This window comes from Cetorhinus maximus, chromosome 22, assembly GCF_964194155.1.
Source record: "Cetorhinus maximus chromosome 22, sCetMax3.hap1.1, whole genome shotgun sequence".
Classification (NCBI taxonomy): domain Eukaryota; kingdom Metazoa; phylum Chordata; class Chondrichthyes; order Lamniformes; family Cetorhinidae; genus Cetorhinus; species Cetorhinus maximus.
The window spans coordinates 28,274,464-28,289,952 of record NC_135900.1 but is presented as its reverse complement, the minus strand read 5'-3'; the positions used below and the strand labels follow the sequence as shown (position 1 = coordinate 28,289,952).

Genomic DNA, 15,489 nt, shown 5'->3' with positions numbered 1-15,489 from the left:
ATCAACACTCCCCATAGCCCACGGGTGCCCATTTGTCTGTGAACTGTTACTTCAGCTGAACACTACCTTCCCACCTATGCAATCCAAGAAATGAGTGGTCTAGCCCGAACTATAATTGGGAAGCACTTGAACCCATATACTGATGAAATAGCATCCAAAGCATGTGGAAAAAAAAACTAAGGAAATTGAAGTTGGTAAAACTTCAGACAAGGCAGATGTTGTTGGCATCTTAGCATGGGAGAAGTTAACTTACTATTGAAAATATTCCATCGTATGCTATCTGCCTAGGCTCATGTGAAGTAAAAACACTGGCATAGACCTGCTGGGCTGAATGGCCCGTTTCTGTGCTGTAAATACTATGTAAGACTCTTCCTACAGCGGCTGACATCATGGGAAATGTGTTTGAAAACTGACTTTAAACATCAGAAGTTAGTATAGAAGAACAATGAGAGGAGATGGTTACAAATGTTCAATTAGTGATCAAACCTGAAACAAAGATCTTGATTTTTCTAACAATCTAATTTTCTTCCCTCGTATATGCACCCTCCCATACAAAAAACCTCTGCTTCTTACCAGTATACAGACTTTGCATAAAACTCAATGTTCTCTGCAAAATTTCCAGCTTCATCTTTGGCTATACTCTCTAACCAGTCTACAACGATCTGTGGAGTTAAAAATAAAATGTTAACATGCTTCTTAGCGAAACTAAAATAAATCCTTCAATTGCTGGATATTGGACAAAACACCTGAACGAAGGTCATGGAATTAAAATTCTACTAGAAGGGGGTGAAACTCTATAGAGCACATTTCCATTTTTACTAGTAGAGTTGCAACCTATAATTATTGAGAAAAGCAAATAAACTTGGAGGAATTGTGTGTTGACAAAATACTTGCATACCTAAAATAATGTAATGTCTTAGGTATGCATTACATTTGCATACCAATGTAAGTGGCGAGGGGAAGGGCGGCAGATGGTGGCATAGTGGTAATGTCACTTGACTAGTAATCCAAAAACCCAGGCTAATCCTCTGGGGACATGGGTTCAAACCCCACCATGGCAGCTGGCAGAATTTAAATTCAATTAATAAATCTGGAACATAAAGCTAGTTTAGTAATAGTAATGGTGACCCATGACAACTATCATCAATTGTTGTAAAAACCCATCTGGTTCACTAATGTCCTTTAGGGAAGGAAATCTGCCATTTTACCTGGTCTGGCTTACATATGACTCCAGACCCACAGAATTGTGGTTGATTCTTAACTTCCTTCTGTGATGGCCCAGCAAATCACTGAGTTCAAGGTTAATTAGGGGTGGGCAACAAATGCTGGCCTTGCCAGCGATGCCCACATCCCATGAAAGAATAAAGAAAAAAATTCTGATGAAATAACATGACGACATAATGAAATGATATTCACTGCAAATATGATACCGGTGACAAATATCACAAATTAGATCATTGTACTTCCCAGTTGTCCACTGGCAAATTTACACCACAATCTACTGGGAAACTGATTATAATATGCAGCATGTTGATTTACCCTGAATCTGTAGCAACATGGTTGATAAGCCAATGATCTGATCCTGTCCCAAAGTAGCTCTCATCAGAGGATGAAGGAGCAGAATATAGAACAGATTTACTTGCTTATTTATTATACAAGACGACTAAAATTTTAGTTATGCTGTTAGGTTAGACTATGATATTACTGTAGTAACTATTTTAATTGCATTGTCTTACATTTTAAGGTCAAATCTTGTCACTGGAGACAGTCACTGTGCTTCACACATTCAAAAAGTCAGAAATTCTGATTTGCTGCTTACGTAGTTGTAAACAATTGTGATTTTAAGCAGACAGCTCTATCTAAATAGACTATCATCCATATACAGTCCATGGATTTTTAATCAAGACAGACAAATATATTACAATAGAGATTACTGAAGTCTCCATTCAATCCCTTGGGTCTCAAGTAGCATGCCTTCTTCACCTTTTTGCATTAACTTGTATGAATTTACAATCTCTTTTCAGGTGTTAAAATTAGAAGAGTTTTGTAACTGGTCCTTTTTTTGGTACGACCCTCAGTAGAGATACCATTCACAATTTAAAAATTCCAATTAGCATCAGTGAAATGTAATGAGTCAAATTTACAAAAATAGCATTTTTAAATTTCAGATTTTATTTTGTATGCCAGAATCCTTTCGAGAATATGCCAGTATCTGGAAAAGGGTTAGGCTTAAAAGACCCTCTTGGTCAGATCTTTACAACCCACTGGATCTTTTTCTCTCTACAATCAAAACGGTCAGTGAAGTGGACAGTTCTACCCGAAACTTCAGCAAGCATGAGCCAGAGGTACGTCATATTGTGCTCAACTATAGGCCCAACAGGACCCCATTGTTACCTAGTTGTAGCTCCATCCGCACGTCAGATCATGTAACAAATTAGTTTAACGACAAGGTTTTAAGTTGCTAGCATTAAAATGACCTATACCGACTTCATAAAATGCTGAGCTCAGAGATAGGATCAGGCTGATTCCAAAGTCCAAATGTTAAGGGAGAGATGTGGATCACTAAGAACATCTCCCAATAATGTTTATTACATGCCATCCATGATGGTGAACCTAGAATCAAAATCACATATCACATGGACGAGAAGCTGCTCTGAGACAACGCCAGGAAAAGACCAAGGTCTCCTAGGACATACTTTGCGATTTCCTGCTTGCCCCATGACTGTGCACTTGCTGCCGGTTCAAAGTTGGACATGCGACATAGCATGGACTGGCTCTCCAATGCATGCAACAACTTCAGCCTTGTGAACAGCATGAAGAAAACTGAGGTAATGTACCAGCCTGCTCCTGGAAAGCCCTATCTCAAGTCAAAGGTTTCTGTTCATGACCAGAGCCTGTCAGCAATGGACAAGTTCATTTATTTTGACAGCACACTCTCTTGAGCTGTCTACACCGACAATATAGAAAAATAGACAATAGGAGTAGGTCATTTGACCCTTCAAGCCTGCTCCACCATTCAATATCATGGCTGATCCTCTATCTCAATACCATACTCCTGCTCTCTCCTCATACCCTTGACGCTTTTGAGAGTCTAGAAATCTAACTATTTCCTTCTTAAAAATATTCAGTGACTTGGCCTCCTTCTGTGGTAGAGAATTCCACAGGTTCACCACCTTCAGTGAAGAAGTTTCTCCCCATCTCAGTCCTAAATGGCCTACTCCGTATCCTGAGACTGTGACCCCTTGTTCTAGACCTCCCAGCCAGAGGAAACATCATCCTTGCATCTGTTCAGTCCTGTCAGAATTTTATACATTTCAATGAGGTCCCCTCTCATTCTTCTAATCTCCAGTGAATACAGGCCTAGTCAACCCAATCTCTCCTCATACGACAATCCTGCCATCCCAGGAATTAGTCTGGTGAACCAAAAACAAAAATTGCTGGAAAACAATCCAGGTCTGACAGCATCTGTGGAGAGAAAGACAGAGTTAACTTTTAGAGTCTGTATGACTCTTCTTCAGACCAAAGAGAAGTAAAAATGTGGTGAAATATATATTGTTTAAGGGGGGTGGGACAGGTAAAGCTGGATAGGTTAGTCTGGTGAACCTTCGCTGCACTCCCTCTATGGCAAGTATATTCAACAAGATACATGCAAGAACTGCCAAAGCAAGTGTAGCCTTCAGCTGACTTTGAACATCAGTCTAGGAATGAAGAGGAGTTAAGTCTGCCCACCAAACAAAATGTAAGGGCAATAGTCCTACCCACTCTGTTCTATGAATGCAGGACTTGGAATGTACACCAGCATCATGCAAAGCTCAACTACTTTCACTTGAGCTGCCTATAGAGGCTTCTGAAGATCAGATGGCAAGACAAAATACCAGATATCGAGGTGCTCACCCTTGTTGGCAAGCCAAGAATCCACACCGTATCGAGACAGTCACAACTGAGTTGGGCTGGTCATGTAGCCAGGATCCCTGACACTTGCTTACCAAAGTGAATCTTCTATGGGGAGCCCGAGTCTGGATGCACTCTCATGGCAGTCAAAGGACGTACTATAAGGACACTCTGAAAGTTGCACTTAGAAGATTTGACATTGACTTCAAGTCCTGGGTGAGGATCGCCAGGATTGCTACACCTGGTGCAACCAATGAAAAAAAAAAGGTGCAGCCTCCTTCGAAAACAAGCACACATCAGAGGAAAAGAGAAACGCAAGGAGAGGAAGAGGGAACTGCAAGGAGAGGAATCCCGAACCAACAACTCATCTAAAACACAATCGTCTCAGGTATCCTGTCCAATCTGCAGAACTTCCAGGGGCAAATCAGCCTTAGCAGTTACCTAGATATCCACTGGAACCCTGCCAAAAACCCTTAATAATGAACATGATTATTTTCGCCTCAAAGGATGAACATGGAAAGGATTACATGTTAATTTTGGTCAATAGGCAAGAGTGTGTATGAGCCCAATGAAGCTCTGAAAAAGCTCCCAAAGCCTGGGAAATAAAACATGCTTCCTCAAATAGAGAGAATCTATCTCCACTTGGAGAGGCAAGGTTTGTTCCGGGATAGTCAGCATGGCTTTGTCAGAGGGAGGTCATGCCTAACAAATTTGATTGAATTTTTTGAGAAGGTGACCACATGTGTAGATGAGGGTAGTGTAGTTGATGTAGTTTATATGGATTTCAGCAAAGCCTTTGACAAGGTCCCACATGGGAGATTATAAAGGCAGCAAATGCACATGGGATACAGGGTAATTTGATAAGGTGGATTCATAATTGGCTTAGTTGTAGGAGACAGAAGGTGATGTCAGAAGGATGCTTTAGTGACTAGAAGCCAGTGTCCAGTGGCGTACCACAGGGATCTGTGCTCAGTCCCCTATTATTTGTCATTTATATAAACGACATAGATAGCTATGTGGGGGGTAGGATTAGTAAGTTTGCGGATGCCACAAAGATTGGTCAGGTGGCTAACATTGAGGTTGAGTGTCTTGGGCTACAGGAAGATATTGACGGGATGGTCAAATGGGCAGTTAAGTGGCAGATGGAATTTAACCGTGAAAAGTGTGAGCTGATACACTTTGGAAGGAGTAATTTGACAAGGAAGTATTCAATGAACGGCATGACACTAGGAAGTTCTGAGAAACAAAGGGACCTTGGCGTGTGTGTCCATAGATCTCTGATGGCGGAGGGGCATGTTAGTGGGGTGGTGAAAGAGGCATATGGGACACTTGCCTTCATCAATCGAGGCATAGATTACAAAAGTAGGGAGGTCATGTTGGAGTTGTATAGAACCTTGGTGAGGCCACAGCTGGAGTACTGTGTGCAGTTCTGGTCACCACATTTTAGGAAGGATGTTATTGCACTGGAGGAGGTGCAGAGGAGATTCACCAGGATGTTGCCTGGGATGAAACATTTAAGTTATGAAGAGAGGTTGGATAGACTTGGGTTGTTTTTGTTGGAGCAGAGAAGACTGAGGGGCGACCTGATCGAGGTGTACAAGATTATGAGGGGCATGGACAGGGTGGATAGGGAGCAGTTGTCCCCCTTAGTTGAACGGTCAGTCACAAGGGGACATAAGTTCAAAGTGAGGGGCAGGAGGTTTAGGTGGGGGGGGATGTGAGGAAAAACATTTTTACCCAGAGGGTGGTGACGGTCTGGAATGTGCTGCCTGGGAGGGTGGTGGAGGCTGGTTGCCTCACATCCTTTAAAAAGTACCTGATGAGCACTTGGCACGTCATAATATTCAAGGCTATGGGCCAAGTGCTGGTAAATGGGATTAGGTAGGTAGGTAGGTCAGGTGTTTCACACGTATCGGTGCAGACTCAATGGGCCTCTTCTGCACTGCGTGATTCTGTGATTCAAATACATGTCCACAACTTTTGTCTCCAACGCTTTTGCTTTTCCCTCTAAGTGAAAGCAATGTAATGAATAGCTGAGGCAGCAACTTTGCAATAGTCATTAATGTTAATAGAGGTGAGCCATTATGATTACCATCTGCGAGGTATAATAGTGAAGTGGCGCTGAAGTCCCAGCAAATCATAGCTTTAAACAAGTAATAATACAGCACTCATACCATAGCTACCTGTATTAATGGTGCACATCACAGATTTGGCATTACTGAGGTGCAAGTTTTCAGACGCATTTTATTTAACTGGATTAAAACATTCCAGTATCCAAACGCCTGATTAACTATATTGAAAATTTAGTGCAAAATATATTCAAGCCTTTCAAAAAATACCTTCAAAAGTTATAGGATAAGTTTTTCAAATATTGTGATATACAACATTTCTGATTTGTAAATAACACAATAGTACCTGGCTCTGTCGTATCAGTGAATCCCGTTGGAAAAGCATTTCTACAATGGTCTTTTCAGTGGCATTCGGAGCCTGCAAAAAGATGTTTTATCATGAAATATAAATTACTTTTTTTTAAAATTCCGAATGTTCCGTATGCTAGATTATTCCACCTATAAGACCATTACACATTTCACCAGGGGTCTCAATTACTACAAGACAGGGCATTAGTTTGTCCCTATCACGTGAAAGGATTCAGAAGTGGTCAACAGAAAGAATATATTTTTCAAGTATAAAAAAGGTCAGAAAATACATCTTCCACGATTGAACATTTTTAGCTGTTTTCGCAGAGCCTTCCCTCCCTTCAACACCCATGGAAAGAAGTTTTATATAGTGAACTTTGTGGTTAATTAGTACAACTAAATCTTGATACAAGTAGATTGTGCCACAATTAAGCTTGATTTAAGATTTCTATAAAATTAAGCCATATACAAATAATCTTTGTAACCAAAAACCCATTTCATCATTAATTTAATAATTTAGCTTAAATAGAAGCAAAGGCTTCTTACACAAAGGTAATTATTTTTGTCCCTCCCCTGCCTTCTAGACCTCCTGGATTATGGACCATAAACCAGAAAAGAAATATCAATCCACTCTAACACTTCTACCTAGAGAAAACCATATGGTCAAGATTGAAGGTCATATTGGAGATAGTAAGGATAAACCCAAATCTTCCCACTTTGTAACTCCACCTACTAACTGCTGATTATTTAATATTCAATTGCTACTATTTAGTGCAAACAAAAAAATTAAATTTAAAATCAGGAACACTCTACAGGAGCAATGCAGTTCATGTATTCAGTGTTAGAATTATATCTGTCAAGACTGACATTTTATTTACAAAATAGAAGGATTTGGCATGATCTGGACATCTAGATGCTAACCTGGTATTTTTAAAATTTTTTTTAAAAAGGTCATAAGTCACCTTGGAACAGTCAACAAGTAGGCCTCTTCCAAGAAATCACCTGGCCTATATTGTACTTGAGAAGGAGTTACCTGTTTGTGTTGAACTGCAAAGCACTTTTAATTAATGAAAAGCTGGGAGACAAAAAAAGCAATCATATGAGAGAGGGAAAAAACTTAAGTTGTGAACCTCCTTGTTTTGAAGGCAGTCTTGGAGAACAAGCTGAGAAAAGGAGGCTAACTTGACTGGTTCTCTCTCTCTACCTTGCTTAAAATTGTGGGTGACCATCAACCTGTAGCCAGAGAACCCTCATCTGAGTGTAACCAGTCTGCATTTGGACCTGCAAAGCTGAGACTACTGGGGAGAACTTCCAGGCATCCACTGGAACCAGCTGCCCCTCTTCACACAAGAGAACTCCAGGTCGACAGCATGAAGACCCTGCAGACTTTATTTTATAACACCCATCCTCCAAAGCCCATCTCTGCAGAGAGACTGTTTGTCCTTTATTTATCTGTGCGTGCATGCACTGGGGAAATTCTTTAGGAAAAGATAGATTGTGCGTTAACCAGTATTTGCAATCCGTTAAAAGAAGCTGTGTTTTAAAATAAATTAATCTTTGAGTTTTGAAAGAGGCCTGATCAATGTCTCTTTTCTTCTGGGTGCTAGAGGCATAGGTGCACAATTGGCCATTTTGGTGAGAAAATTAAACATTTAAATTAATGGTACAGCCTGTGGAATAGCAGGGCTTGGTAATTCGCGCACTCCTCCCATCCTGGTTGTAACAACTGCATTGCACTTTATTGCTTAAAGCAGAAGTGTCAAGCAAGGCATGCATTTAACTGGCATCAACAATTCGAATCTTGTCTAGTTATTAATTTGCTTTTACTCTCAGACTTAGTCTTTTATGTAGAGTGGAAAAAATAAGCTGCAGCAGAATTTAAATGAATTGTCCTACTGTCTAATTTAAATTTAATTCATTATATTATGCTTCTTCAATACTTGATTTTTTGAATTTACAAATACATTTCATATAGATGTTGCCTGGGCTGGAGAGTTTTAGTTATGAGGAGAGATTGGATAGACTGGGATTATTTTCCCTGGAGCAGAGGAGATTGAGGGGGTACCATGATTGAGGTGTATAAAATTATGAGGTGCATAGATAGGGTAGACAGGAAGGAACTTTTCCCCTTGGTGGATGGATCAATAACCAGGGGGCATAAATTTAAGGTAAGGAACAGGAGGTTTAGAGGGGATGCGAGGAAGAACTTTTTCCCCCAGAGGGTGGTGGGAATCTGGAACTCACTGCCTGAAAGGGTGGTAGAGGCAGAATCCCTCATAACATTTAAGAAGTATTTGGATGTGCACTTGCGATGCCATGGTATACAAGGCTATGGGCCAAGTGCTGGAAAATGGGATTAGAGTAGTTAGGTACTTGTTTGACAGGCTCGATGGGCCATAGGGCCTTTTTCTGCGCTGTAGACCTCTATGACTCTATGACTATTTTAAAAGCAAAATACTGCAGATGCTGGAAATCTGAAATAAAAATCAGAAAATGCTGGAAAAATTCAGCAGGTGTGGCAGCATCTGTGGAGAAGAGAAACAGAGTTAATGTTGAGTCCATATGACTCTTCTTCAGAGCTTGATATATTATTAGTTTTGTTAATTTTTTCATGTTTTATTTCTCTTCTATTCTTATTTTATCCCCTCACCATAACTCTACCTAGTATAGTATAGAATAATATTCCAGATATTTCCTTTTGATTTGTAGTTCTAGATCACAGGCGTCCAATTCAATTTGCACTGTGGGCCTGACACTTCGTGAGGCCACATTCAGCGGTAAATATCTGGACACAATGGGGTAGAAATTGGCATGTGCCCTGCAGTTTTTCTGGGTGTAGAATGCATGTCATGTATACCAATTTCTGAGCGAGAGATCCTGCACCGATAGCACAGCTGCTATCATATTCATTTGGAACATTTTTAGGCATCGTCAGTAGCTGCCTCAAATTAGAGTTGGATCAATTTAAATATGTAAAGAGGGTTCTGTATCTTTTAAACTTCGCACCTCAGCAGCTCCTGCTCCATGACAGTTTACAGTAAGAATCATGTAAAAGAAAAACACTCTACCATTTCCTCAGCTACCCATTTTAGGCCTTTGTAGAAAAATGAAGCTTACATGGTGCATGCTCGACTTAATTTCTCATGCATTTACCAAGAAAGATCCTGAATTCGACGGTGGTCTAAAGTGGAGCAGCTAAGAAACATGAGGAAAATTTCTTTAAATACAAGTTTCTTTCTATAGTGCATGAAGAAGCAGAGGCTGCTGTGGTACAAAGTCTATAAGGGTTGCTTCATTCCAAGACATAATGGCACCTTCAGCAGCACACATGCTAGCTGTATTAAACTGTATCATCAGCCATTTGTTTGACACACCTGTTCCAGACAATACATGCACATAAAAGTGACACAGGGTTGAGAGCAACAATCCTTCTAAAATTTTCTTCATTGAATTATACAGGCACAGCGTGTGGTACCTTTAATTTGTTTTGCACGGCCTCAAATACATGGTATATCTTAAGGGGGACCGCTTGAAAGCAGCCTGGATGGTGCCTTCATGATTGTTACGTGACAAAGTAGCTGCACAGCTTAGAGGGAACATTGATTGAGAGCAATGTTCCCTCCAAGCTACACAGCAACCTGGAAGTTCCCATGCAAGCCGAGCACAAGTTCGCGCCTTTAAAGTTACCACGCAGCTTGGCCATGCAAAAAAACTAAAATAAATTAATAGGTCATGCACAGCACAAAGGAAAAAAATCACAGATGTTGGTTCAGAGTCTCCAATAACCCCCATCTCTGTGCAGATGGTTATTGCTAATGGTCTCTGCCAGCAACTTGCCTATCACTAAAGTCAAGCTAGTGAGCCTATAATTTTATAGTTTGGCCATGCTGTCCTTATTGGTGCATGGGGAAAAAGAGGTTAACCAAGAAATAACAAGTAGTCTTTACAATCAATATGCTTGCTAGACAATTACAAATAATTTCATTACATCTCTGAACTAATAATACTTACAGCTACTTCAAACATCATCCCCTCTTCCACACCAGATTCAATCCTATCCCTATAAAATAACATAGCAAACAAAATCAGTTAGGAAAAATGCAGATTTACTTTTGTTTTTAAAAAGTGCAATAACTTCTTACAGCCATTATATGTCAATGTACTCAGAACCAAAATTATTTCTGTGCAATACTGATCCAGACCGCAAGTCAGAAGTTGTAGCAATCATAAATGTGAGGGTTTGAGGCAGATTATTCTCTCATTCTTTTACCTGGGTTTTTTTTTTCCTTGCACGTTCACTCTTTACATTTAACTCATCTTTTCTGCCAACTTTTTAAAAGTCAACCTTTTCACCGTGAAAATGGTAATAGCTACAATACCAGATATTGTCACTGAATGACTAGCTATTCATCTGTAGAGATATGCTATACTGCATTCATGAGCTATATATACACACACACATATATACAATACATATACATACATACATATACACACACACACACACACACACACACACACACATATCAAAAGTTATCGGGGTAGATGGGAATGTGGAATTCGAAACAAACAGATCAGCCATGATCTTGAGTGGTGGAGCAGGTGCGAGGCACCAAATGGCCGCCTTCTCCTATTTCGTATGTTCGTATTGACTTAAAAGCGGTTATGCAAGGCGCTCTATAAATAAATATATATATAGTATAAAAATAGCTAAGTGTTGCAACTGTACAAGGCATTGGTGAGACCGCACCTGGAGTACTTTGCACAGTTTTGGTCCCCTTACTTGAGGATGTAGTTGCATTGGAGGCGGTTCAGAGGAGGTTCGCTAGATTGATTCCAGAGATGCGGGTCTTGTCTTATAAGGAGAGATTGAGCAATTTAGGCCTATACTTGCTAGAGTTTAGAAGGATGAAAAGAGATCTAATTGAGGTATATAAGATGCTAAAGGGGATAGACAAAGTAGACGTGGAGCGGATGTTTCCCCTTGTGGGGTATTCTAGAACAAGAGGCCATAGTTTTAGGCTAAGGGGTGGTAGACTTAAATCAGAGATGAGGAGGAATTACTTTTCTTAAAAGGGTCGTGAATCTGTGGAATTCACTATCTCAGGAAAGCAGTGGATGCCGGGATGCTGAATAAATTTAAGGAGATAGACAAATTTTTAATTAGTAATGGGTTGAAAGGTTATGGGGAGAGGGCAGGAAATTGGAGTTGAGGCCGAAATGCAATCAGCCATGATCATATTGAATGGCAGTGCAGGCTCGAGGGGCTGAATTGCCTACTCCTGCTCCTAGTTCTTATGTTATGTTCTTAAGTCTGTCCAACCTTTCCTCATAAGACAGCCCGCTTATTCCAGGTATTAATCAGGTAAACCTCCACTGAACCACCTCCAAGCATTTGCATCCTTCCTTAAATGAGACGACCAAAACTGCACACAGTATTCGAGATGTGATCTTACCAATGTCCTGTATAACTGAAGCATGACATCCTAAATGTTCAATTCTTCTTGTAATAAAGGATAGCATTCTATTAGCCTTCTTAATTACCTAGTGTACCTGCATGCTACCCTTTTGTGTCTTATGCACTAGAACAACCAGATCCCTCTGCACCTTGGAATTCTACAGTCGTTCTCTGTTTAAGTAGTAATCTGCTTTTTTGTTCCTGTTTCTGATCCCTGTCTTTGTCCCTGCCTGGGACTTTCTTTTGGGACCTCTACCTGTCCCCCTTCCCGCGTCTGCTCCCTGCGACACCTTCCTTCTAATGGTGCTCCGGTTCAGGTCACCTGACCTCCAGTTTCACACCATTTCACTTCTTTGCTTCTCCTTCCTCTGCGCAGGCGCACAAGGCTGGATTCCGGCCTGAAGAAGGTAAAAGCATCTTGTGCATATGCACAGCTAGCCATAGAACCTTAGAAAAGTTACAGCACAGGAGGCGGCCATTCAGCCCATCTTATCCATGCCAGCCCGAGGACACCCAGGTGCCCTTTCTAATCCCAGCTTCCTGCACCCGGCCCATAGCCCTGCAGCTTACAGCACTTTAGGTGCAGATCCAGGTACTTTTTAAAAGAGTTTAAAGTTTCTGCCTCTACCAGCAACTTGGGCAGTGAATTCCAGACACCCATTACCCTCTGCGTAAAAAAGTTCTTCCACATGTCCCCCCTACACCTCCTGCCACTTATCTTGAATCTATGTCCCCTGGTTCTAGGATTCTCCATCAAAGGAAACAATTTAACCCTGTCCACTCTATCTATTCCCCTCAATGATTGAGTTTTAAGTCCAGGTGGTTGGATATCCCTCACAGTGGGAGAAGAGAGTCACCTCAATCAAGTCACCTCTCAGCCTTCTTTGTTCCAGGGAAAATAACCCCAACCAATCCAATCTCTCCTCGTAGCTACACTTTACTAACCCTGGCAACATTCTTGTAAACCTCCTCTGCACTCTCTCTGGAGCTATTATGTTCTTCCTGTAATGTGGTGACCAGAACTGCACACAATACTCCAGTTGTGGCCTCACCAGTTTTATACAATTCCAACATTATATCCTTACTTTTATATTTTATACCTCTGCCAATGAAGGAGAGCATTCCATATGCCTTCTTTACAACCTTGTCTACTTGAACCGCTGCCTTCAGGGACCTGTGTACTTGTACGCCAAGATCTCTCACTTCATCTACCCCTCTTAGTATATTCCCATTTATTGTATAATCCCTGTAACTATTTGACCTCTCTAAATGTATGGCCTCACACTTCTCTATGTTAAAATCCATCCGCCACTTTACCGCCCACTCCACCAACCCATCTATATCGTTTTGGAGATTATGCCTATCCTCTACACTATCCACTACTCGGCCAATCTTTGTGTCATCTGCAAATTTCCTAATCGTACACCCCACGTTGTTGTCCAAATCATTAATATATAACACAAATAACAAGGGTCCCAACACTGAGCCCTGTGGAACATCACTCGAGACAACTTTCCATTCGCAAGGGCATCCATCGACCATTACCCTTTGTTTCCTGTTACAAAGCCGACCTTTTATCCAGTTTGCCACATTACCCTGAATCCCATGTGCTTTTACTTTCCTGTCCAATCTGCCATGTGGGACTTTATCAAATGCCTTGCTAAAATCCATGTACACAACATCCACTGCACTACCATCATCAATCCTTCTTGTCACTTACTCAAAGAATTCAATCAAATTTGTGAGGCAAGACCTTCCTTTAACAAATCCATGCTGACCATCCCTAACTAGTCCATGCCTTTCCACATGACAGTTAATCCTATCTCTCAGGATTGATTCTACTAATTTGCTCACCACCGATGTAAGACTAACTGGCCTATAATTGTTTGGCATTTCCTTTGATCCCTTTTTAAACAATGGAACTACGTTCGCATTTCTCCAGTCCTCCAGTACCTCCACTGTATCTAGTGAAGATTGGAAAATCATCCTCAGAGCATCTGTTATCTCCTCCTTGACTTCCTTCAGCAGCCTCGGAAACAATCTATCTGGCCCTGGTGACTTATCCGCTTTCAAGTCTTTCAGCCCTTCGAGTACTTCCTCTCTCTTTTTGACTATCCTGTCCAATATCTCGCAGTGTTCCTCCTGGACTACTATATCTACATCCTCCCTTTCCTTTGTAAACACGGAGACAAAATATCCATTCAAAACCCTTCGCACAGCCTCTGCATCTACACACAAGTTTCCAACCTGAAGGTGAAATCAACAAACTGCGCATGTGCGGCCCTTTCCCAGCCAACAAATGCGCAGGAGGGCTGAGGTCCTCTGGTAACTGGAGTTCCTGGCCTCAAAGTTTCATCACATAAGCCCAAGCCCGAATATTGTCCAGGTCTTGCTGCACATGCACATGGACTGCTTCAGTTTCTGAGTCATGAACAGTGCGCATTATACAATTAGTGAACATTCCCACTTCTGACCTTATGGTGAAGGAGAGGTCATTGATGAAGCAACTGAAGACAGTTGAGCCTAAGACACTATCCTGAGAAACTACTGCAGCCATGTAGTGGGACTGAGATGATTGTCCTTCAACAGCCACAACCACCCAGGGAGGGAAGCAGACCTGTGGGAGGAACACAGACTGGCGGGGGGGGGAATGCGGGGAGTCCGGGTGCACTCGGGGTTCAAAAAAAAGTTAACAGTGACATCTCAGAAAAACCTCAAGTCGATTTGTTGGTGAGTAAGTGCTCTTGGGGCTTGTGTGTAAAGAACTGGAAATTAGAAACATTTGCATTTTCAAATAAACATTAATTAGCTCCTTACAATTAATTAAGCGACAGTAGGAGAAGCTGGTGAGTCTACTGTTTTACAATAAACTTACCACTTAAAGTATTACTGTACTAATTTAAACCTAAATGGTGAGGAAAGGTATTAAATATAATTTAAAAACTGACGAAAATAATTAAAACACAAAAGGATGGTAAAGCAGGTGATGTGTTGCTGCTGCAGTACGCGGGGTCTGTGGACACCTGCATGATCCATGGCAACCATTCCTGCAGCAAGTGGCTTTGGCTCAAGGAGCTTCAGCTCAGAGTCAATGAGCTGGAGGACGAACTACAGACACTGCAATGCATCAGGGAGGGTGAAAGTTACCTTGGCACTTTGTTCCAGAAGGCAGTCACAGCCCTTAGGCTATGGTCTTTTGATCTAGTCAGTGGTCAGCGACAGGAGGGTATCACTGCAAGTGAGGCATGTAAGCAGATCAAGAGGCAGGAGTGCAAGAGCCTTAACCCTTGCAATTGTCCAATGAGTTCAAGGTTCTTTCGACTTGTATGAATGAGAGCTGGAGCTGCAAGGTGCATGAACAAAGTGACCATGGCACGGAAGCCATTCAAGCAGGGGCAGTAAATAGGAATGTTAATGATAGTAAGGGACAGTATAGTCAGGGGGGATTGACACAGTTCCCTGCAGCCAAGAACACGAGACCAGACCACTATGTTGCCTACCCAGTGTCAAGGAATGAGATATCTGCTCGGGGCTGGAGAAGAGCTTGAAGTGGAAGAGGAGGATCCAACTGCTGTGGTCCAAGTCAGTTTCAATGACATAGGTAGGACTAGGAAAGAGGTTTTGCTTTGAATATGAAAAGCTAGGTGCTAAATTAAAAAACAGAACCTTAAAGGCAATAATCTCTGGACTATTACCTGAGCTACGTGCAAATTGGCATAGGAT

General features: G+C 41.4%; 1 protein-coding gene across 2 annotated transcripts in view; it reads right to left on the bottom strand.

The window, feature by feature from the left end:
- The window catches only part of nup107 (nucleoporin 107), a 53,904-nt gene that overhangs the window by 19,845 nt on the left and 18,570 nt on the right, over positions 1-15,489 (bottom strand). For both annotated transcript variants that reach the window (XM_078567989.1, XM_078567990.1), the window contains exons 8-10: positions 10,320-10,368; positions 6,307-6,378; positions 574-662 (exon numbers count right to left, since the gene is read on the bottom strand). In XM_078567989.1, the coding sequence (XP_078424115.1) occupies positions 574-662; positions 6,307-6,378; positions 10,320-10,368 (210 nt within the window). The remainder of the gene's footprint in view (positions 1-573; positions 663-6,306; positions 6,379-10,319; positions 10,369-15,489) is intronic.